This window comes from Gadus morhua, chromosome 6 (assembly GCF_902167405.1).
Source record: "Gadus morhua chromosome 6, gadMor3.0, whole genome shotgun sequence".
NCBI lineage: Eukaryota > Metazoa > Chordata > Actinopteri > Gadiformes > Gadidae > Gadus > Gadus morhua.
In genome coordinates this window covers 17,955,186-17,980,360 of record NC_044053.1, presented here as the reverse complement: position 1 = coordinate 17,980,360, position 25,175 = coordinate 17,955,186, and the positions used below count along the sequence as shown (strand labels likewise).

Genomic DNA, 25,175 nt, shown 5'->3' with positions numbered 1-25,175 from the left:
ATCTGCTCTCTCACTCTCTTTCACACATACACACACCCGCTAAACACACCTTTATCTCTTCTCCGTTGAATAAGTCTGCGGCACTTTCCATATTCCATGGTAGGGATTATTACAGCTTACCCACAATCCCCTGCAGCTGATTATCCAGTATGTTGACAGGACAGAGTTGTGCTATCGGCACTGAGCAGCAGCAGACTGTGTGTGTGTGTGTGTTTTGTGTGTGTGTGTGTGTGTGTGTGTGTGTGTGTGTGTGTGTGTGTGTGTGTGTGTGTGTGTGTGTTTGTATTTCTAAGTGTGTTTCTGTGTGTATGTGTGTGTGTGTGTGTGTGTGTGTGTGTGTGTGTGTGTGTGTGTGTGTGTGTGTGTGTGTGTGTGTGTGTGTGTGTGTGCGTGTGTGTGCGTGTATGTGTGCACGTGTGTGTGAGTGAGTGTATTTCTGTTAGTGTATGTGTGTTTATGTTTGTTTGTGTGTGTGTTCTTGCATGTGGGTACCTATGGGTGCATATTTTTTTTTGTATAGTTGTATGCGTGTGTGTGCGTGTGGCAGGTGTTTCCGGTTGATACCTGCAGCTCCAGCCGGGCTGATCACCTCAGTGTGGTGCATCTCCTTGGGAGAAGACATCTCTAAGCTCATTAACACACTGACACACACTCTCACTCTCTCACTCTCTCTCAAACACACACACGATGCTAAGCACACTGACTATCACGCCCTCTCTTTCAAACAAAAATACGCATACACACACACACGATGGTAAGCAAACACCGCTCTGTCACACACACACACACACAAAAATACGCACGCACACACAATACTAGTCACACAAAAGTAAGATGCTGTGACAGAACGAGTTCACTGAGGAGGTGAAAATAGGTTGAAAGAAAGTGCAATCGTGAGAGGTACGCTTTTAATGAATTTGACAGACAGGAAACAAAACAAAAGGAAAATACAAAATAACTTTAGAAGGTTACGTTTTTCGCATTTAAAAAAACAAATAGATGATACAGGAAGGATAAGGATAAGTGGAGGGCACAGACCTATCTAGAGCGCCAGACACAGAAGAGACAAACAAACAGAGAGACAGACTGTAGGATCAACAGATGGGACAAAAAGACTATGTGATGTAACCCTCCGAGTTACATCACTTCCTGGTCTTTGAATCTGTTCCTCAAGCAACAATGGCCTCCAAATTGTGAACACGCATTCACACTGAGATCTGTCCCATTTTACAGGGGTACAAGCGTACTCACTTCCTCAGTACAGCAGATAAACAGCGAGGGAGGGGGGAAGGCACTTTTTAGTGTTGCGGAGGGATGAAATAGGATTAGGGATTTGGGAGGTTTAGGAGGAAATATATCTCGTCCGTGTATGGGAGGGAGGGACGATCAAATGCTGTTAATCAGTGCTTAAACCAAAATAAATAAATACCCTTAATACCCTGGAAAGTTTAGAAAATGTGTGTGACCCATCTTTTTCCAGGATTGGTGTTCATTCTGTCATCGAGACAACTGTAATTCCCACATTATCACCTAATACTGTGGACACTCACCCATTCCCGGACAATTCTTGCAGTGTGGCTGGGCCTTTCGAAAGAGGATGCTGACATCAGTGCAGCCCGTTGTCATGCAGGGGTGAACTTGGTTTGCAACAATGTGGAGGTTGGTGGTACGTGTCAAAATAACCATCTACATGAATGCCATGACCAGAGGTTTTTCCAACAGCACATCACACCGTCTCCGACGACCTGCCTACTACCCACCAGTTCCGACACTCAAATACACGTTGTAGGGGCCGTAGACCGGTCTGCTGCTACTCAGCCCCAAATGCAGCAAGCCGCGATGGCCTGTGTGTTCTGACACCTTTTTAAAAAATGTCAGTTATTTGTGCCACAGAAGCTGTCCAGCGGTGTCGACCAGCCGTCACTGCCCCGCGGACCAATGAGCCTTCAGCGCCCATGAACCTTTCCCTTGCCTTGTTTGGACAACTTGCGGTAGGTACTGACTGCCGTGTAACGGGAAACATACAAGACCTGCTGTTTGGCAGGTATTCCGACCCAGTCATCAAAACTGACTGCAAGTAGTTGACAAGCAGTTTGCTTGCTGCCTAATACATCCCAGCCGTTGACCGGTGCCATTGTGAGGTTATTGACCTTACCTATCAGAGGAATTCCGGCAACAACTCATTGGTGTATATATCTTGCATATAAGCAAATGAAATATTGAACTAATCCCATTGATATAATCACATTCACCTAAACATATAATATATATATAACTACGTTTGTTATTGTAGAAATTAAAGAAATTATTAAACGTTAAAGATTTATATTGTAATCATGTATTTTTGCATTTTCCCGACTGGGAGTCGATGTTTAGTCAGTTATTCATTAAAAAAAAACCTCAGTTCACAAAAGCAACACAAAATATGATGAATAAATGTCCAGTATAAGCTCCGTAAAACCTGTAGAAGCCGGAAAGAGGTAATTTCAAAGACACCATTGAAATGTATTTATCACCCAACAAATGATTCCACACAACAGTTAAAAAACCCAAACATTTATTGTCTACACTTTAAAACCATTTGTCATCTAGCATTAAGACCTTTAGTGTTCTCATGGCAAGATTGATCTTTTCCTTGTAAAACGCATACAAAAAAAAGTTCATTTCTATCGCAAGTAAGTGATAAGAAAAAGAAAACTATACACTTTATACATATATCGAACAAATGACCAACAAATTATAAAAACATAACAAAAATAGCCAAGTCATGAAGTCAACAAAGTTAGGACTTTTGATTCAGACTGTCTTCAAGTTGAAACAGTTGTCATCCGGCACTATACGCCATTTCACCAAAGGAACGGACTCGGAATCCATCATATTCTCAAATTGATTTCTTACGAAAATATTATAGAAAAGAAAGCAATGGTCGACCTGTAATAGAATTCAGTTTGCCAGACACTAGTTTAAAAAAAAAAGTTTATTTGGTAAACAAGCTAGATTAGTGAAAGGATTTAAATGACTCCATTCCCACAAATTGGTTGTCATTTTCAATAATGAAATTCACAATATCTAACCAAGTTGTGTGAGAAGCTAAAAAAGCATTTTAAATCTGGGCTTCGCTTGTGAGGCAGGTAAGACATTCTGTGTTTCAAAGGCAGGTTTGGGCTCAATTCTGGATTTGTTAATTTAGTCTAAATAAAGTTCATATAGTAAATTATGAGTAATTAAGACCGAAGGATAAATACATTTTGCATTCAATCTATTTCAACCTGTACACTTCTTGTATCAACATTTTAACTAAACATGGATACATACAGTTGCCATACTAGATTCATTAATGTTAAATGTCATTAAGGAGGCCAAAGTAAAATTTTAGGTCAGCACTCAAGAGGGCCTTACATAAGAGATTGTATATGTTATACTATCTGACCAATCATGGTTGTTCTTCTCATACTATCTGACCAATCATTTCGTTTTTTTCTGAAGACTGAACGTAAAGAAAATAAATTGAAATGTTATTTGGAATGAATTTCAAGTGATCAAGTCAGACTAGCTAGGATGACTTAGGACGACAGTAGTTTAAACAGCATTTCAGAAAATAAAATAGTTATGTCTTGCCTCAAGGTCTAGCTTACCACGTGGCTAAAAGTTCAAAAACTGTTTTGCAGACATAAACAAAAAGAAAATCATCCCTTAAATAAAAAAATATCTGAAGTTGATTCTAAAAGAAAGGAGTTTCTAAAATAGGGGGAGTGGGTACAATTATACAACCGTTAGTGAATAATAAGTTTCCTTACAGGAAAAATCCAACAGTGCAGCAAGGCCTATGTTAAGACATTCCACCCTGACATGGATCAACTGATATTTAAAGTGGCATCTCAAGGGGTAATCCAACAGCGATACACAGTATGTGAGATGAGAGCGAAATACGGCATCATCAGCCCGCTTCCACATGGAGTGAAAGGCAAACAAGCCGTTCACAGAAAACAACACCAGCATGATAATTAGATGCCAGCCCGCATTTAGGCCTGCACCACGTACGGAACAAATGTGTGTCCGATGAGCACTATTCAGCAGCTTGAGGTCACATGGTCAGAATCAGGGTCAGTGAGGTCACCATCTGCACATTGTCACTCATTATATTGACGTCTTTCAAGCTGAGAGCTCTCTCTCTTTCTCGCTCTCTCTCTCTCTCTCTTTCTCGCTCAGTTTCACAGTTGAGATAAGAGATCCCGTAGTGGACGTCGAGTCACCCACTCTATGCGTCACATTCGGTCCAGCACAGTGTCCCTGGCTAAAAAACACCGAGCTCTGTAGATTAGTCCTGGTACATTTCCACGTCGGCGGACGAACATCCTAAAGTTATTCCCTCCCAGGTTTGGACCCGAAAAAAATGGATTCTAAAAAGTCCTTGGACGTGTCCAGACAACCATACACTTATTCCTGCGAGGTCGGAGATAGGAGTTAAAAAAAAGTCTCTACTCCTGTTGAATTGTGGGAAAATCCCCCATGAAACATTGGGTTGGGTGGACCAAAGAAAAAAGAAAAAAAGGAGAAATGGAGGTTTCACGGTGTAAAACTAGTAGATAACTTCATAGACGGTGGCCTTCTTGTCCCCTGAGCCAGTGACAATGTACTTGTCATCCACTGAGATGTCGCAGCTCAGCACCGACGAAGACTCCTTGGACTGGTGAGGAGGAGCGGGAACACAAAACTAGTGTTAGTTAACAGGAGAAACCAGCCGATGAAGCTCTAAACATACGTTACAGAACTAGATAGTAAGGTTAGGCTCTGGTTCACCAAGCAAACTTGTTATCTTAACGAATATGCTTTGTAAAAAAGGTCAGTGTCAAACTGGGTCAGAGTAGAAATAGTTGGAGAATGGGCCTGGGTTGGGCTTCACCACCCAGCTCAACAGGGAAACAATGGCAATGCGTTGTTCTGACCTGGAATATGCTGGCACCGTACGGCGTTCTCCATGCGTTCAGTAGGTTGTCTTTTCCAGTGCTCACGAACCATTTACCTGGAGATGCGAAGTGTACAAAGGAAAACACAAATCAAATTAGTTTTTAGCGCCATGATTTGAACAACATACATCGAGAGACAGGGAGAGACAGAGAGACAGAGAGAGAGAGAGAGAGAGAGAGAGAGAGAGAGAGAGAGAGAGAGAGAGAGAGAGAGATGACAGGTCTCGCGGCGTTGAGGGGAGCCAGGGTTGACTCACCGCAGGAGGCAAACTGCAGGGAGAGGACGCAGCTCTCGTGGAGGTGCAGCTGGTACTTGTCAGGCTTGGTGACGTGGAGGACCTCCACGTTGCTGCTCTCCATGCCCACGGCCAGCCACTCTCCGGTCGGACAGTAGCCCAGAGAGAAGATCTGCACGGGGGGAAAAACATAGATGTCACCCCATACAGCGAGGCAACGTAGTTTACCACCGTCAGGACATGACACTGCTGCTGGGGGAAGTTCTTTGGCGAGTTGACCTACCGAGTTCTTGCCTCATTTGTGTTTTGTTATTCATTTGGGTTTACTCTACACAGGGTGCGGTCGCAGATTGTCCTTTAGCTCGAGCTACTGCTGATGAGACAGCAGCCAGGGTCTGGTGGAGGGTTACCTGGGAGGTGAAGTCGTGCTGCTGGAGCTGCCGTCCCTCCCGCAGGTCCCAGGACCGGACTGTGTTGTCCAGGCCCCCGGTCCACAGCTTGGTGCCGTCGTTGGAGATGTCTATACAGCTGGCCCCGTCCGTGTGTCCCTGGAACTGCCTGCATGCAGAACATAAGACAAGCACTGTTTAGATATACGTACATAGAAAGACATGGATACATCAATAAATACGAGGTGTAAATATTACTATTGGTGCCAAACTAAACCTAGTCAACATTTGTATAATTGCACATAATTTTTTTGTTGAACTGTTCAACACTTAGCTTTTTCTCTACTTCTAACAAAATCATGATTTTGGTTTAAGCCGTTGTACAAATCATAAGCGCCAGGAGACAATGCTGTCCAGGCAGGCAGAGTGTTAGCATCCTGGTCGGGTCCACGGACGCCAGCAGGGGAGAAGAAGGCGTAGAGTCTCACCTGACCAGCGTCTGGTTGTGGAGGTCCCACACGGCGATGTTCCCGTCACTGCAGCAGGAGAAGCACACCTTGGAGTCAGGGCTGATGGCCAGGGCGTAGCACGCCGGCGCCGACGACGTAAGCTCCGCCTTGATCCTGGGAGTGGGCGTGGCCAGGTCCCAGATGGACAGCGTGCTGGCCTCGCCGCCCACGATGAGCGTGCGGCCGTCGGGTAGGAGACGGCAGGAGCGGATGTAGTTATCCCGGTTCTAAGGAACACAGGGGACCAACCAGATCCGTGTTACCCCTATGAAACACATTCAGGGTTTCTGCTCTTTTTAGCTCATAATTGTCCAGCTGTTTTCCAGGGTTTTTTCTTTTGCTCTTGGAGGTTCATATTTCACTGTCAGTAGCGGCTGTCCTAACCTTCTTTGAAAGAGTAGCACGATGGACACTTTTTTATCAATGATTCAGAACCAAATTCAGTGAGGTGTGTTATAACCCTCAATGTACACGCAGTCAGGATCAATCAGGAATATCCCAACAATTGTATTGCCTATTCGTCCCAAATAAAACATGCCCCCACCGATCCCGGGGCCGCGCGGTGAGGCCGACAAAGACGGGGCCCACAGAGACAAGGCCCTCAGAGCACCAGGCCCCAATGCTGCACTGCACTGGCTGTCGCCCTCGTGAGTTTTTCCCATCCCGAAGCAAGACAGACACACAAATACAAATTGTGATTTTGAAAGTGTCCTTTTAAATGCATCTCCTCACCAGACAGTCGAGCTGGGAGACGGGGCTCTTGTTGCCGGGGTGACTGATGTCCCAGACCTTGACGCAGCCCTTGCCGCCCGTATAGACGTGGCGGGTGGGGTTGCTGATGGTGACTGCGCACACCACCTCGCCGTGATTCAGCGTATTGATCTGACGGGCGTGGCGAGGGATGCCCGGGCCCACCAGAGCGTCCGGTGGGAACGGGACGGGCTGCATCTGGCCGTCGGCCGCCACGTGGAAGGAGTACGCCCTGAGAGAGAGAGAGAGAGAGAGAGAGAGAGAGAGAGAGAGAGAGAGAGAGAGAGAGAGAGAGAGAGAGAGAGAGAGAGAGAGAGAGAGAGAGAGAGAGAGAGAGAGAGAGAGAGAGAGAGAGAGAGAGAGAGAGAGAGAGAGAGAGAGAGAGAGAGAGAGCGAGAGCGAGAGAGAGAGCGAGATAGCGAGAGAGAGAGAGAGAGAGAGACAGAGACAGAGAGAGCGAGATTGTTTAGATAACTGTACTTCAGAATCACTAACTAGCCATTTGATAACTAATAAAAACAAACATAATAAAAAACATGAGGTCACAAACAAAACACACTCACGGTTTGCCTCCAGGGATGCCGGTCAGACTGGGCGGTAGGCCAGCCACCCGCATGTGGGAATGGGGGTCGAAGCCGACCTTTAAAACAAAACATTTCCAGGTTCAAATACACGTTGCCGTCAACGTCTGTTAGTCTAAGACAAACGGGCACCGTAACAGGATAGGAACGCACACATTGTCATTAGGGAAATAAATCAAACAGACTCCCATAAACACACGCACTCGTTTGTTCTTGGGAGTTCAATGAGTCTATTTCAGCAAACATCGTTACGAGCCGTCTAAACACCAGCGCCACAAATGGCCTCAATAACCGCAGTGCAGAGACGTCAAGAGTAAAGAGTTGACCACAGACACAGCCGTGATGCCGTAGCAACCCAGGAAGCCTCGCCTAGGAGGTGGACGGACAGCTTATTGCTACGCCACGCTGGACAGACGCCGCCGTTCTGAAGACTCCTCCCAAGATGATGGGAGGCTGGTGCTCCTCAAAAAGCAACACCTGCCTGCTGATCATCTCCCAGCTGCAGCAGATTAGAGATTGTTAGCGGCCCTTAAAGACATGCTGTTCCGCCGCAGATGTGACTAAGCCAACCGCAGGCACCTGCCTGGGACTATAGACTCAGAGTATATAGACTCTGCATATAGACACAGGCCGTGTCCAAATATTTGACAATATTTGGTTATGTCACCGGAAGCTAGTTTAAGACTAACACAGTCCAACAAACAGATAAGGTAAAGTATTCATATTTATGACTATTGTGCATCAATAATTAATAGATCAATTAAAATCTTGTCAAATAAAAAAGGACCCATATAAGGAAAGAGGCATAATGTTGAGACCCGTCAACAGGTTGTTGATCTCAGCAACGAGATCAAGGAGTGCTGAAGACACGAGAGCAGCGCCCGAGCACCCGGTGGTTGCTAGGGGAAACAAAGGGGGGAGGGTCTCACCATGGGGGAGCGGCCGTACGCTGCGACGGCGGCGGCCGCAGCGGCGGCGCTCATCTGAGGCGACATGTTGTGCAGTCCGGCGGCGTAGGCGGCCGCGCCTGCCAGGTCCCCGTTCATCCCCGCCCCGTGGGGCAGCATACCGAACGCACCCGGGTACGGCCCGGACACGGCCATAGGGGTCCGCAGGCCCGCGGCTAGGGGGAGGGAGGGAGGGAGGAGGTTAGAATTGGGGAGGGAGGAGAGAAGAGGAAGGAGAGATGAGGTAGGAGGGAGGAGATCGAGTTTCTCTTTGAACATTGCATCAACAATCAACATCAGACAGACCTATAATCGTCAGTCTACGTTACATTTGTTTCAAATTTTTCATAAAGGTGCCCATTTTCTGGAGAGGCAACAACAATAAATCAAACAAAGTAGTGTCAAAGTTACGTATATTCTAAAAAAGCATTGTTTAGCAAAATGTTGGTAAATACACAAGACACAAATGTTCCCCGTTGAAGTTATTCGTTGCACATTTCCGATAAGCACCCAAGACATTAGTTAGCAAATAAGACATGTTTAAAAAGCATGTGTGAGTAAGGCTTACTTGGTGGGTGGGGCATTTCCATGGAGGGGGGTTTTGATAGGCTGGGCCGTAACCCAGGGGTGGAGCTTGGTCCAGGGGTGGAGTCTCCTCTTGGTGTGGGTGTGGTCGATTTTAACCCTGGCGTGCCTGCCTTGTCACGCTGCCAGGAAAAACAGTGGCAAAAGAAACGGTTTCTGTATTAGAACAGCTGAAGGTTCCCAACCCCACTCAAACAGCTTCTCTTTATATGTTTTATGTACGCTTTTTTACAGATAGACAACATGCTTCACAACTTCTGACTTCTGGTATATCTGCAAACTACTCTTTTTCTATTTACTATTTGTCATTTAGCAGATGCTTTATCCAACGTGACCTGAATTCAGTGCAGAGAAGTCATTGAAAAGCAGATATGGGTTAAGGATCTTGCTCAAGGAATCCTTAGGGTTAAGCTGCAGACGATAAAAAATCGTATAAAGAAATGCTAAAATATGATCGCAATTGCCCCACTAAATTGGTCTCTTGGGCTGCACGATTATCACCAAAATCATAATTACGATTACTTTACAGAGATATTGCGATTATGATTATTCAGTTCCATTAACAGTTAATTGATTAAATTAGTATTCCGTGGCACCTACTGTATATATACAAAACAGAAATAACGCATTAATTGCAATGTGGTTATTTATTATTATTTATTATTGGGCAACAGGTGCTCTAAAGGTGACCAGTCAAGGTGGTCTTTTACCATGGCCATCTCTTTGGACTTGAGTGAGGACGAGCTGGCCGAGGAGGCCGTGGAGGCCGGGCTGCAGGGGTCCTTCTTCAGGGTGCGTCCCTTCTCCAGGCCGTTCTCCCTGGGAGAGGGAAGAGGCGTGCCCCGGGGTGACGACGGGTCCTGGGGGAGAAGGAATTGTTCATCTCAACCTCTTAGTGGGTAAACTCCCAAGCATGGTAGTTAACTATCCTTCTTTGTGTCTGTGTTCATTTGCTCTTTTCCCCCCCAACCATTGCACTTTAAAGTACAACATAAGAAAGTACAGAAAATCAATGGGTAAAAAAAGATGTGTCAGTTTGCACAGGACAAAAAGCTAATAAAAGAAGCCACGGTAGAATAGTACAGGAAGCTAATAAAAAGGGGTCGACTAGCATGAAAAGCTAATAGAAGATGTATAATAGCAAACAGGGCTAATCACGGATGCTCAGATGGAACACACACACACACACACACACACACACACACACACACACACACACACACACACACACACACACACACACACACACACACACACACACACACACACACACACACACACACACACACACACACACACACACACACTATGGAGCAGCAGAAATGGCCAGTCCGGAACAATCCGATGAAACGTTGGCATTTTTTGTAGTATTCGGGAGATGTTCCACAGCCTTTGCAACCAAGCAAATTAAAATTGAGTTGGAAGTATATAAGGGCCTTGAATGGGCAGTTCAACCATTTCACACTATTATGTCTAGTCTTAAATTTAAAAAGGCCCTGTATTTGGTTCCATCTATAGTAATTAAAAAAAATTGTCGTTCAATTGTTCTTATTATCTTATGTAGGCTATAGTGATTTATCGTCTTTTAGAAATGATGCATGGTGCATGCATAGTGAGCCATACTGCTCTTTAGCCCGGCAGTGGCTGCTTTGGTTTCAGTTTCTTCATAATCTACATGGCCTAAATAAGATATTGAAATTTGTTTCCGTCCGATAAATAGCAGTTGCTGACTACTCATACTTCCTCAGCTCTTAATCACATCCTCAATTCTGTCAAGAAAATGTACTTTCCATGCTATAAATTGCAAATCAATAAATAATGCTACACAATAAACAGTAATTTTAAATGGAAGATCACCATTCCCACCCTGTGATCGGCCTGATAAAACCGAATTGCGCATCTCTAGGGCCAATACAAAGAAGCGGTAGTCTAGCATGAAAGGCTAATAAAAGATGTGTAATAGCATAAAGGCATAAAAAAAAGAAGCAGAGGACTAGCATAGAGAGCTATTAAAAATACAAGGTAGAATCACACTTATTAAACAAAGTAGAATAGCACACTAAGCTAATTAAAAGAAGAGTTAGATTCACACAGAGCCAAAAGAAAGAATAGGTAGAACAGCACACAGAGCTGATGCAAAGAATAGGTAGAACAGCACACAGAGCACATACAGAGAAGAGGTAGAACAGCACACAGAGCTCATACAGAGAAGAGGTAGAACAGCACACAGAGCTCATACAGAGAAGAGGTAGAACAGCACACAGAGCTCATACAGAGAAGAGGTAGAATAAAAGACCACAGTGACTAAAGAGGTAAAATCACATAAAGCAAACTCAAAAAGCAGACATAATATAAACTCAAAGAGCTAAGGGGTAGCAAAAAGAGCAACAAAGAGGAGGTGGGAGGGAGCAGCACGCGTACCTCATTAGAGACGTCCACCACCAGGTTATCGTCACTCTTGTCCCCGTCGCTGTCCTGTGAAGGCAGACGGCCACTTAGCACCACCAACACATTTCACATTCCACTTCAAACGCTCCGGCTCTCCCAGCCGTTTACCCAACGCTTAGCCTCAGCGCATTAGCTCGGAAAGAACAAAACAAACACGTTATCGTCTAAACATCCTGTGGTGGTTTGTGTTTTCACCCGACTGACGTGATGTTTGAGGCTTTTTAACGGACCCCATGTCCACACACAAACACAGGTTTTGTTTCAAAAGTGTACGCCCAAGGTTGATGAGTACAGATGGTGGTCGCCCAAAGTTCTTAATTTCAAATATTATCAGATAAAGCTTGCCTCCCATTTGTTTAAAACTGCATGTAAAATCTTGTCCACACACACACACACACACACACACACACACACACACACACACACACACACTGGCTGGTGTCTCACATAGTGGCTGGAGTCCTTGTCCTCTATTTTGCGTTTCTTTGAGTCGTTGAGGAAGTCCGGCCCGTTTCGCCGCTTGTCAGAGTTCCTCAGGCTTTCGGGCAGCATGGCGTTACTCTGGAAGAACAGAAGGAAATAAATACACACTGAATAAACACAAACAACCTCAACTACGTCGTCGATACTATTTTGACGTTTAGACACCTTTATCCAGGGGGATTTTCAGTGACCTTTTTCCTAAAATAACATGAATGAGCAGGTAGGGCTGCTCAAGTCTCACGGACACGGCGGATGGAACCCGGGAGCAGTTTTTATCTAGTGTTCAACTATCCTAACCACTAGACCGGCCTGGCCTGTGGAAGCAGAGCCCTCATTGTGCATGCGTTGCACGTGAGAGGGAAGGCTTCGGCCCATCAAGCACTCAATGTAAAGCCGTAGTGCTCCGCGTGGAGCAGGTTATAAAAACACGCTATTACTCCCTCCTGGGTTAATGGCACACAGCAGCACTAGCACTAGCAGCGCCCACACTCAACCACTGCACACTCTCCCTCTCCCTTGACCTCTGTCTCGTACACACACACACCGTAAGTTGATGACTACATGGAGTGGCTCTCAGACCCTCTCCTGGGTCCGGCGAGCAGAAAAATCTGCAGTTTGCGCGCATGGGTGCGTGTGTGTGCGTGTGTGTCTGCCCACACATTGTGTAATTGACTGTGAAAGCCGCTGTGTGCAAGTAAGTGTGTAACAGACCGTGTGTTTGTGCGCTCGTTACTTGCGCATCACACAACCCCCTTGCGCATCACAGGACTGACAACACACACACACACACACACACACACTGACCAACGGATTCTATTGTTAGTGGATTAGAGCTTCATTTTGAGTCCATTATAGTCTTTGCCTGTCAATGAAATGCGCGCGCGCACACACACACACACACACACACACACACACGGGAGAGGCTATATGTGTTGGGCTAGCTGAACGGGGTAGAAGCTGGAGGGGGGGGGGGTGCAGATGAAAAGAGGTGCGAGATTAGAGGACAGAAAGGATGGAGAGATGCTGTCAAGAGAGGAGAGAAGAAGAATAAGAAGGGCTGGCAGGGGAGGGGACATTCTGCATTCTTCACAATAGTTCCTTCCTTCACGCCCCCCCACTCTCATTGAAAGGGTTTTATTGAACAGAGCAGAGGAGCACTGACCTGTACGACGTAAGCCTCCCCGTGCACCCCCGAGCAGCCCACCCATCCCCCACCTCTTGTCTCTTTAAGCACACACACACACACAAACACAGGGGCTCCGTGTCATATGACCCTGCTAGCTTAGACACACACACAGACCCCTCCCCTACACCAGCCCCCACCCCCTCTCTCCCTCAGTGGCGGGGATATTAAACACAATGAGTCTTTAAGCACACGGATCAGGGGTGGCAGGAGAGTGCGCACACACACACACACACACACACACACACACACACACACACACACACACACACACACACACACACACACACACACACACACACACACACACACACACACACACACACAGGCTCCTCTGCATGTGTGTGCACGGGCGCCTGCGCATGTGTGTGGTTAATCTGCTCACTGAGGTGTTAAATAGGCACAACAATGTGGGCTGGAGGAGAGAGAGGGAGAGAGAGAGGACGTGTTTGTGGCGGTGCTGGAGCATGTGTGACTGTGTGATAGCGAGAATGTGTGGTGTAGTGGGTACATGCTACAAGACTCATTTTGAGGACAGAGGAAGGAGGCAAGGCTAACACATAACAACAGATCTGGGGCAGAAGTACCCAGTGGACAGGCTGAAACCACCCACACACACATACAGAAAAACAGAACAGAATCTCAGCCATACAGGCTAGGGGTGGACTGGTCTCGGTCTGTTCATATCGGCTAATCCAACTGTACTTGCATTGCTTTCTTTCCACTGTGTCACCCGGCTAGTTTACTGTCCTCAGCGGACACACACACACACACACACACACACACACACACACACACACACTTTAGAAGGACTGTATAAACCCCCTGCAAGCCTCTGCACAGGCTGGGTGCTGTGGTCTGCTGCCATCATGTGCCCCTCGTACTCAAATGGACAAGCTGCTGTGTTCAGGTGCATGAATATGATGAAACTTAGAACCAGGAGGGTACTCACTGTGCCCGGCTCTCGGTCTGTCGTCACAGGAGACACACACACACGTTCAGGTTGTCAAGTTGTCAGTTGCCCAGAGGAGGAAAAATAAAATAAAAATAAAATAAAATAAATCCCGCCAACCAAAAAAAGATTAATCATAAAAAAAAGAAGGAGAAATAATTAGAATTCCAAACCACTGGACATGTTTCAGTATATTTATTAACATAAAAAAATGTATGAACAGCAAACATTACAGATTAGACCAAAAAAAAACTTTTGGAATTCTCCAGAACCTTCTCCTCTGAGATAGGGTTGGCTAGGATGGGCTAGGTGTGGGGGTGGGGGGAGGGGGAGATGGGGGGGTGGGGATGGGCTGGTTCCCGGGGTGGCTACCGCAGATAGCCTCTGCGTTGCGAGGCGGGTGCGCTTTGCTCACCTCGAAGGTGGTCGGCCCCGGAGGGGTGGGGGTGAGGCTCGGAGGGGTGGGGCTTCTTATCGCCGCCCTCCTTCACCGCCAGGTGGTGGGTGGGCATGGCTCCCAGGGCCCCCGACAGCGCCAGGAGGCCCGCCGAGCCCCCCAGCTGAGAGGGATGCAGCCCGGCAGGGTGGGGCGTGAGGGGCACGGAGGCGGCGCCGCCGGCCGCGGCGTGGGCGTGGGAGAGGTGCTGCTGTGGAGGAAGAGGAGGGGAGAGGGGGCGTTAGTCGGGGCGTTAGTCGGGTCGCTGACCAACATGACCTCCGGGGTCGATGCGTCTGGTTCACTCTGCTCTACCACCACCTCCACTATAATATTACAATGATTTGTACACAGTCACTTTTTTGGTACAGGGCAGGTAAGGCTTGGGCATCTTGTTAAGGGATGCCTACAGCTAGACTAGGGACAACCCAGTCCCCTTTGATTTCATCCGTAGCACCATCATCCTGCACCATTTGACTTGTTTTGATTGTTTAAAATAGGGTTGAGCTAACGTTTAAAAGAGTATACTTTCAACGACTGAAAACCAACCCATCAAAAACTTATCAACCGAGTCCCGTGAAGTATCCTCTGTGTATTTATGTTTGCCACTAGTCTTGTGGCTTGGTTCATCATTTAATAGGCATGCAGATATTTGACTGCCGTAAAATGGTCCTAGAATAGAACATTAACAGAGATTTGCACTCAAACAACACAAAAAACTTCACATGTGATCTGTAGAGCACAATATTGGTTAAATAAATAAAGAAGAGCGTTATAAGTTTATAGGGCTCCCCACTGTCCCCACACACATACGAAGGTAGTTTGACCTCAAGACTTTGTAGATTTATTTTAGAACCTGATATAAGAGCAGGCTCTCATAACCCCAAAATGAGCATGCTCAACCACACACACACACGCACGCACTGAGCTGCAGGTCTCTTCGACAGAAGGAGAAGTTCCTTATGTGCACTAGTTTACAACACCTACAAAAAGCTGCTGTGCTCCAGATAGAGGACAGTGGACATATCCGCCCCCAGAGACACAACCCCCCCCCCCCCCCCCCCCCCCCCCCCCCGGGGTCAAACACTAAACAATACTGACAGCTGGGATCACAGCCCAGAACCCTAGGATGGGGTGGAAACGGTGGGAGGGAGTGAGAGCAGAGGGGAGGGGAGGGGAGGGGAGGGGAGGGGGTGAGAGAGCAAGAAGGGGTTAGGGGGAGGGGCAGCTGTTGCCTGTAGTTCTAGGCATCAAGCAGAATGGAGAGGGACGCAAAGCAAGAGAGGAGGCAGAGGACGACAAACGAGAATTTCTAAAAGTGGGGAAAAGGGATCGGGTAAAATGAAAGGGGGGGGGGGGGGGAGAGAGGAAGAGGGGGGGGGAGAGAGAGAGAGAGAGAGAAAGAGAGGAAGCGGGAGAGTGGCAGAAGGCTGTGGCTGTGTGAGGGGTGCGCTTGGCTGGCAGCCCTGCTCACTCTTTCACACCAAATCAGGCGCTCGCCGGAGCGTGAAATGCCTTTGTGTTCCCAAACATCATTATTGCCTCTTCAGACAGCGGCCCGGGAGCCCCGGCCCAGAGACACACCGCGGCCGGGGGGAAGAGAGGGAGGGCCGTTGGGGAGAGAGGGAGGGCCACTGAAGGTCAAACCGCCGTTTTATCTCACCTAATTGACTATCCTCTCTCTCTCTCTCGCTCTGTTTCACTCCCCCTTTCCAGCCCTCACCCCCACATACACACCAAACCAGCCTCTCTCTACACCCAGAGGCTCAACCACCGCTGTCAAGACTCGCTCTTGCGCAAACACATGCATAGCCACGCGCATACACACAGACACCATTTTCCCAGTTGGCTTGCCCACTAAACAATCAAACATAAAACACACACGTCACACTTGATCACACTGACAAGCATACCCAGAGCTTTGATATACAAGGCATGTACACATACATACACAACTGCATGCCTGTTCTGTTTTCAGAGATAATAGAAATGCATGCTCCGCTTCACACACACACACAAACTCAAGCGCACACCCTGTTGAGAGTAAATGGAGGGGAAGTATTGGTAGAGGCAAGGAGAGCCCTGGTGCGTCAGAGGGTGTTAGCATAGACTGTGTGTGTGTGTGTGTGTGTGTGTGTGTGTGTGTGTGTGTGTGTGTGTGTGTGTGTGTGTGTGTGTGTGTGTGTGTGTGTGTGTGTGTGTGTGTGTGTGTGTGTGTGTGTGTGTGTGTGTGTGTGTGTGTGTGTGTGTGTGTGTAAGGGGCCAGCATGCTTCATTACACTCATTTAACTCACACAAATGGGGGTGAATGGCAGGCTGGCGTGGGAGACAGAAGGAGGGGTGGGTGGGTGGGAAGGGATGCCAGGATGCCCCCACCTCCCCGCACACAAACCGAACTCCCATACGCATAACCACCACCCCTTAGCAAACACTCAAATCCTGCAATTAGGACTCAAACAGCAACTGCCACACACACACTTTCTCGAATGCATATCGCTATATGGAATACTATGAGATTAGCTTACTGGCAAATAAAGTAGTAGAATAAGAACGCAAGGAATTCCATTAGACCAGCAAATGAGAAATATGAACAGGGTCAGGTTGCATCCATGAATCAGGTGGGGCTGGAGACTGTAGTAGCACTTTTATAAAACATAGCTGGGTGTGTATGTGCGTCTACTAAAACCCAGTCTTCCTAACTCCATTCTCAAAGACATAACACACCAGCGGACTCTAGCCACAACAGAGCAGTTGGGAAGGGTCCGCTTGTCTTTTAGACAAACATGGATGCGCCCACGCACACCAACACTTATCTGGTGACGCCTCTCCCTCTATAACTCCATGCCAGACCATCAATAGAGTGGTACCCAGAGTCTTATTAAACTCTGGTTGTCTTGGTACTCTGGTAGCATCATGTACTGACGTAGAAGTCTGACTGTAACTCTGATATTTGACGTGGATGCGGAGGAACAGCAAATGGAACATAATGGTAAACACGGACGCCAGGTTTATGTTTGCTGGCTGAATTCTAAGGATCAAGGTGAAAAACCTGGGGTTTCAAAGTAAAAGCCCTTCTCCTCCTTTATATATTTGATTTGATCCGACATGTATAACAGCAAGGGGGGCAGGATAGTCCTGAAGAAGGCGTTTCAATACCCAGCCGAAGGCTCTGGGTTTGAGACCCAATATTCGAACCCTACCTGTGGGCAGACATGAGGAGAATGCCTAACCCCTAACTGCTCATTAACATCTCAATAGAACTGGTTTAGCTCAAGTTGCTTTGTACCACAACCTAGAAGTGGATACGTCAACCAATTCGCACAACAAGATGCAGCGGTCAACGGAGAAGACCGGCAGTGGAATGTGAAGAGGAGGTAGATGAGGGAATACACACCGTTGGGGGCAGGCCTGGGAGGCCACGCACGCCGATGACAGCGTTAAGCTCTGCCATCGTCACTTGCTTGGCTCGCTCCACAGCTTGGACCACCTGCTGCTGATGCTACACACACACACACGCATCCATGCACACACACAAAGACATATACACGCACAGACACAGAAAAAAAAACCACAAATATGCTGCTGATCAGTACAGGGTGATGAGGGGCTGCTAGTTAACAATTCAAAATTGAGAGCTTTTCAATTAATTATTGTTGTTTTGCCTGAGGTTGCACTATATCCAGTTACTGTGTGGAGAAATTATTGCGATTTTTTATTAATTCATTCTAGCAGCCAGCCAGGCTACATTTCACACAATTTTTTTGTTTCCACGCATTAAAAAAAGATTCAAAGCAACACCACGTCATGAGCGGAGGCTGGCAGAGACAACGAGACACAAGTATAAATTAATTATAAGCACAACCGTCCAATGCGCACGCACACACAAACACACACACCCAGGTCAACTGTGCCCACATACACACCGTCCACTGCACACACACACACACACACACACACACACACACACACAGCCCTGTCCACTTTGCGTGCACAGACAAACACACACACACCCGTCCACTGCACGCGCACACACACACACACACACACCCGTCCACTGCACGCGCACACACACACACACACACACACACACACACTTACCTCCTGAGAGAGGAAGGGAATGACTTGGGCACAGATGGTGTTTAGTCTCTTGGCAATCTCAGTCTGAGGGAGAAAAACACAGATAGAAGAAGAGCGAGATGGGGAGGAATATGAACAGCGAGGGAGGAAGGGGGAGAGAGGAAGAAAAACAGAGGGAGAAAGCGAGAGGGGTTTATGTTTAATGCATGAATTACAGTCAATTCTCAGTATTATAAGCTGAGACAGGAAATCTCATTTACAGTACATAAAGGCCTCAACACACAACGCAACCTTGACAAAAAAAATCGAAAAGAAACCCAAGAAACTGCAAATCCATCGTCTCAGCCACTCAGTCATCCCGATTATAATTAGAAATCCTTCTTTCTAAAACCCAACACTTTCAGTTCGGGTTTCAGTACCTCGCCCGGTCTACCTCCCTCCCTCCTTCTCTCCCTTTTGGTTTCTCTTCCCATCAGTGCTTCAAAATAATCTCATCACTTCCTAATTTCATCTGCCCCTACTTGCCTCCTCTTATAGTATCCATGCCAACACATCCGCCTGCCCCCCCCCACCACCAAACCCCGGAGGTGGCTACAATTGGCGGAAACTAGATAGCCCCTTGGTGGAGTCAAATCAGATAACAAGACTCCTATTACACATCATCCAATCAAATTGATACGAGGAGGGTCAGGGCAAAGAGGGAATCAAAGTCGTGAAACGTAATAATGGCTCTTCGGGCGGCAGCGCACTCAGGTACGTATGTGTACACACACACACACACACACACACACACACACACACACACACACACACACACACGTGAGAGAAGTTAGAACCTCTGTCAAACCTAGTGGGCCCATGTGTCCTTTGAGTGCATTATGATAGTTCTGATGTGTTCTGTAGACAAGTTTACCCTGGACTGCTTTAATAAAATGACCTGCATGTAACCTATGGATTTGTGTAGACCTATTGGCCATAAGATGGCTACATAAATTGGGACAAATAATATGAATATCAAAGAAAATTTGATCAGTTGGCATACCTTTTGCAGCCGTCTATTTAGTATTAATTTATGGTTTATTTGATACAGACAGATACATTGTACATAGACAAACAGGTAATCTATCTTTCATAGCATTTATAGCGGATAATCATTTTGAAGCCCGGTCTCCACACTGGGCCAACCAGATAAATTCAGGAGCATCCTGTTAACTGAGAAAGATAACCTACGGTCAAACTCAGAAACCTATGTAAGCTAACGTGTATAACACTGCTAGGGGTCAAGGCATAGGTGGGAGGCTTAGGCGCACTATACCACAGATTACCAAGCCCAGACGAACCCAAACCTAGTGGGTCAATTAGAAGAGCAATTCCAGCAAAATCTTGTCCTATTGAAGACTATTCCAGAAATCCAGTTGTAAGCCGATAATTAGGTTTGTGGATTAGGACGTCTGAGAATAGGGTGACCCACTACCAAAGGGTCAGCTCAGCTAAATGGACTAAGCTAACAGATCCATGATAACAGGGCTAACATGATACAAACAAACTGAAAACCATTGAGGCTGTAACCCACGTGAGTGAGGTGAGGGCAGACATGTGCTTTGGAAGTACACACACCACAAAAAAAGGTAGCCAGCACTTGTAAAGTTCAGATTGGGCTGGATTGATTCAGACACAGGGTCGACATGGTCCTTCTACAACAGAACTGTGGTCAATTGGGTGGGGGTCACATTCAAATAAGTGTCTAGTAGTTCTAGCAGAATAAAAAACCACCATACACATCCATATTGCTCACAGACTGAAGGGCCTGAAAATCCAATACAATTATCAGTATTGTACTCACTGAAGGTGATACATATGGACGTAATTATAAAAGCATTCTGCTTTTAATTTTGAAAAAGAAAAAAAATTGAAAAATGTAATAACAAATACTAGCAAGCCTCACATTACACATAATTGGTGTACACACCCAGACTTTTTTTGTGACCCTCCCTCCCAGCAGGAGTTGGGTGGTTATTCTGTATTCCCTATGCCCACCCCCCACCACAGACAACAGAGAGCAGAAGCTTGTTGCTCTGACAACTACAGATCCAAGCTAATGACCTCCCCTGGAGTTTTACTATGTGTGTGTGTGTGTGTGTGTGTGTGTGTGTGTGTGTGTGTGTGTGTGTGTGTGTGTGTGTGTGTGTGTGTGTGTGTGTGTGTGTGTGTGTGTGTGAGAGAAAGAAGAGTAGATTCGCACAGATAAAGAAAGACAAAGTATTTAGAATACAGACAAAGAGGGGCAGAGAGCGAGAGGGGGACAGTGTGAGAAAGAAGAACGGTGCAAAGGAGGCCAGCACCTCCACCCTAGAGTGGGGCAGCCGGGCCGATCCACCTCCAATTTCCTGTAGTTTAACCGGTCGATCGCGGGGGTAATTACTAGTAAATGCTGTGAGCTCTGCAATGCTCCCATGGGGAAATCTATGTGTGGATGTGTGCGCGAGAGTAGTGCTTTTCCCTCCTACCGTTTTGTGTGTACACACCTGATGTACTGTGCCGGTATGTTTTCTTACTCAGTGTGTACACATCTGAAATGTTTGACTTTCGAAAAGTGTGAGAAGGGTGTGTGCCCATGTCTCCCTGCATGACAGAGTCAGTCTCCTCTGCCGTCCCTCTTCTCCCGGCAGCTTCCTCGATAAAGGGCCTCTCTGCGATCAATTCCTCTGCCCTCCCTAGCCTTGCCCCTCTAATGTAATAAAGCAGGCCGCTCCCCCAGACAGCACCAATCAATCTATATAGCCATTCATCCTGCCTCTGGGCTCAGCCGGCCAGCCCTAACCAGGGAAATGGGAGACACAGGCCCATCGATCTCACACACACACACACACACACACACACACACACACACACACACACACACACACACACGATTGAAGGAGAACAGGGACGAAGAGGCCGGAGTTCGTAAACCCTACAATCAAAGAGTCACAGACCAGGAGGGCGGAGCCTACGGAGAGCAGAACGTACCTGTTTGTGCATCTCTATGTTGAGCCCGTAGGACATCTCGTAGTACTGCAGAGAGAGGGACAGGAGGATTATTTGGGAGGGCAGTTGAAAACAGGAAAACCGCAAAGGATTCAAGCAAGGGCAAATCTATTTAAAAATTGCTTCAGCAAACACAACCCCAACCCCATCTTCCTGTGTAGGTGACATGCACGTTGATACAAGACAAAGTGGATTACACAGAAGACTGAGTGAGGGGTCTTATCAACCATGTTATACAAACATTGGATTTTACACTACAAATGTCAGTAAAGGGAGGTTTGTCCCTCTCTCTGGCCTATAATTAGATCATCCATTTTTGTGTAAATGTGCGCCGTTTGTCTAACAGTCAATGGTCATTGAGGCTGATAGATGTGACAAATTATCCAACGATCGATGGAAGGACATGCGACTCTCTGAACAGATCAGATTTTATTGGCTACTTGGACTATTTAAGAGGCGCTGTGCTGAATGTTGCTGTGCACACTAAGATTACAAGAAAAGAGGAATACATTTACAAGAGACTACGGCACAGGACCACTCGATAAAATTAGCATATCTCTTCTCCCATGAAGAAAACGATGTGCATATTGGTTGTTCGCAGGTGTGTGTGTTGGTTGGTTCCTTGTGTGTATTGGTTGTTCGTGTATGTGCGCGTCTGTGTGTGTGTTTCATGGGAGCCATGCAATAGCAGGTGACAGCTTGTTATGATTTAATTAGGCATTCAGCGTGGCCCAGGTTAGCATCTAAAGTAGTATTACGACTGGCACCGTATTCAGCTTTACCCCACATCTGAAACAAACGTACTATAAAAGAAAAGTTGCCAGGATCTGAGATTGAGTTCATACACAATCCAATCTTTGTTTTGATTATTTGTTTTTCCAACCCTTAATGTTTTGATTGCTTAGGATTGCTTAGGATACTTCATAGTCGTTGCGATGCAACGACTATAAAAACTGAGTAGTTGATTGTGATCTTAACTTCAGACTTACCATGACATAGTGTCTCTGCATCTCTGTCTTCTCACTAGCAAGCTTCTCACACTCCAACTTCAAACTGAGAGAAGGTCACAGAAAAAGATCAACATCAAAATAAAATGAAATAAGGACTCAGGTTAGTAAAGAAGAACAAAGTCTTACTTGCATTCATCGCATAAACCAGTAAACCGATAAATGCTACTGATATGTGCATAACCATATCAGAATGTTTGTGTAGAAAAAGCTTCTCTTGTATTGAAGAATGAACAAACTATGGTGATAAGGGGGAACACTTCCTGGGTAGCTAAGGTCAGCATCCATAGTTTTCGCACACATAGCAGTAGCAACTAGAGGAGATTGGCTGATACTGGATATCGTCATGCGTTAGGCAATTCTTTTTCTTTTTTACCATAACAGCGGTGTGTGACCATGTCAGTCCATGTAAATGAACACCACAATGGATGCACATAGGGTAAACTAAAAGTACCCCAAGCGGGCCACACTCGCAGGCAGGCCAACAAATGACACAAGGCCACAGAAGAATTTATAGTTTCTGAAGAAGACAGACAGGCCGTGAACAGGCTCCCAAGAGGGTACAACCAGCAGATTGCTACCGCAACTCATAATTACCAGCCGTACGACAATGGTCGGGCATTGCCGCAGCAGGCAACGGGAATACATCTCACACAGGCATTCAAATATTCAAAGCATGGTCTGCTGTGGGTGAGCTGAGTGTATGCGAGTTTGCACAAGCCAGTAGAAAAAAACTCTTCCTCTCTCTCAATAAAGAGTGATTTATGAAACTCTGGGCCCACACCACCCTTGCTTCTGCTCATTGCTGTTGTATGGACCTGCCACAGCGAGAGTCATAAAGTACTCCTATGGCGTGTGTTACTCATGAGAACACAATTAGCTCATTTAGGCAAACAGGTCAATGAGGCCAAGAAAAACTATTATTATGGCAATTATGGTTTCATGTGCATTCATTTTTTGTGTATTCACCTGTGGTACTGCGCCTGCAGAAACTGAAACTCCTCCTTGATCCGGTCCAGTGACTCGGGGATTGTGAACTTGAAGGGCTGCCCTGGAGGCTGGTGAGGCGTCTGACACACACACACACACACACACACACACACACACACACACACACACACACACACACACACACACACACACACACACACACACACACACACACACACACACACACACACACACACGCGATTGGTTCAGCAACATTCACAACATGTTTAATTGTAAGGTCTGTTGCATCTACTTTGCTCTGTGACACAAGCCTCACGCGAAATGTCAACAACTTTAATTAGAGGCGATTATTAAACATCGTAGGCCAACAACAATCAATCCCCACTCCATTGCCAAGTGCACTTGCATGCACTAATTATCAAGGGAGCGCATAATGTGAACATGTGATTGGGCTAAAGGCAGTAGACGTAGAAAAAACAAGCAGCTACGGTAAAACAAAGACTATATTAAGACTTTAAGTCACAAAAGCATGATGCACGACATGGGACCACAAAATAAGTGCTTACAATATTGGAAAAACAAACGACAAGAATGAAAACTAGATGTAAATATTACCGGGTGTCGGCCCTGAGGGAACATCTTTATCTCCGAGGATGTGCCCGTTTCTTGATATTACCCTTCTTACGGGATCAGAACAAGGATCAGGTTTTGTTCTAGATAAGTGGAAATCTATCCATCGTTATTGGATCAGCTTGGAATATGAACGCTCTTTACTTGAAAAACCAGAGTGACCCGGCGGTGCTCCGTCCGACTTGGCCAGGCGTCCTAAATGATTCCCAACTCCCACCAGCCCCCTTCTCTGGAGCTCGGCTCCTTTCTTTCACTTGCTCGCTCTTCGCGCTCCGGCAAGCGTACGGTCGTAAATCAACCGGAAAAACACGGGAAACGGGTCATTAGCTCGGAGGAGCATCAGCCAGGTGAGAACGGAACAGAGAAGCAACCTTTAGTATAACATATGTGTGGCTCGGGGCTGGCTTCGTGCTGGGTTCTCGTAAACGATCCACGGTAATCCGAAAAAGTAGTGAACAAAACAAACACCAAAAAAGCTGAAATCACCAGGCCCGGAAGCAGACTACAGTGAGACCGCCACGAAGCGGTTAGAACATCGTCTCAGCGCACGAGAAACAAATCCACACAAGTTAATTGCTCTCAAGAGTTCCCACTTGACTCGTTGTGGTTGTCCCGGTGGTTAAATGCTTGACCAAAAAAGCTTCCCAACTACCGAGCAAGTATGTTGAAAAACTCGCCGACCCCAAAGACGGTCCTTAAAAGACGGAAATGCAAGTTTTGACAACAACAAACCACGGTCGCGGCGGCAACAGTGCGTCCTCGAGCTCGGTTTTACCTCACTAGCAACTTTCTCACGCGGTGGTTTCGCTCTCCCCAGCTAACCAAAACGGAGAACCCGCCCACAAAACCACCATAGACCAATCATAGCCGCTGTTCCACGTGGGCTAATGATGCAATTTATAGCTTTGACCAATAGACATCCAGCATGTGTATTCAGATCTGTTGATCCGAAGAGCTAGACGGATTGTAGCCAATCAACGCTTCGCAACAGCTTACGTTCGGGATGCAACGGGCGCG

The 25,175-nt window shown here is 46.6% G+C and overlaps 1 protein-coding gene across 4 annotated transcripts; it reads right to left on the bottom strand.

Annotated features, from left to right (window-relative positions):
* Positions 1–2,540: 2,540 nt before the first annotated feature.
* On the bottom strand, positions 2,541–24,983 carry LOC115545643 (transducin-like enhancer protein 1). Of its 4 annotated transcripts, none has more exons than XM_030359000.1 (20): positions 24,144–24,983; positions 23,547–23,635; positions 22,560–22,623; positions 21,553–21,597; positions 18,565–18,627; positions 17,861–17,965; positions 14,446–14,677; positions 14,031–14,047; positions 11,860–11,973; positions 11,386–11,439; positions 9,675–9,824; positions 8,948–9,086; positions 8,362–8,555; positions 7,415–7,491; positions 6,834–7,083; positions 6,081–6,328; positions 5,614–5,761; positions 5,225–5,375; positions 4,947–5,023; positions 2,541–4,687 (listed from the first exon to the last, which is right to left on the bottom strand). In XM_030359000.1, the coding sequence occupies exons 1-20, from the start codon at positions 24,165–24,167 to the stop codon at positions 4,580–4,582; spliced, it is 2,349 nt and encodes a 782-aa protein (XP_030214860.1). In that variant the 5' UTR covers positions 24,168–24,983; the 3' UTR covers positions 2,541–4,579. The 4 variants fall into 4 exon arrangements, with proteins under 4 accessions (XP_030214860.1, XP_030214861.1, XP_030214859.1 ...); XM_030359001.1 differs by having other exon boundaries at positions 14,446–14,674; XM_030358999.1 differs by having other exon boundaries at positions 14,446–14,674; positions 23,547–23,647; positions 24,144–24,982.
* Between the last annotated feature and the right edge of the window lie 192 nt (positions 24,984–25,175).

Coding starts and splice junctions, on each gene's coding strand:
- LOC115545643 (XM_030358998.1), bottom strand. CDS start 24,167: ATGTTCCCTCAGGGCCGACACCCG. Junction 23,648..24,143: donor TCCCTCAGGGCCGACACCCG/GTAATATTTACA, acceptor TGTGTGTGTCAG/ACGCCTCACCAGCCTCCAGG. Junction 8,556..8,947: donor GGAAATGCCCCACCCACCAA/GTAAGCCTTACT, acceptor CCCTCCCCCTAG/CCGCGGGCCTGCGGACCCCT.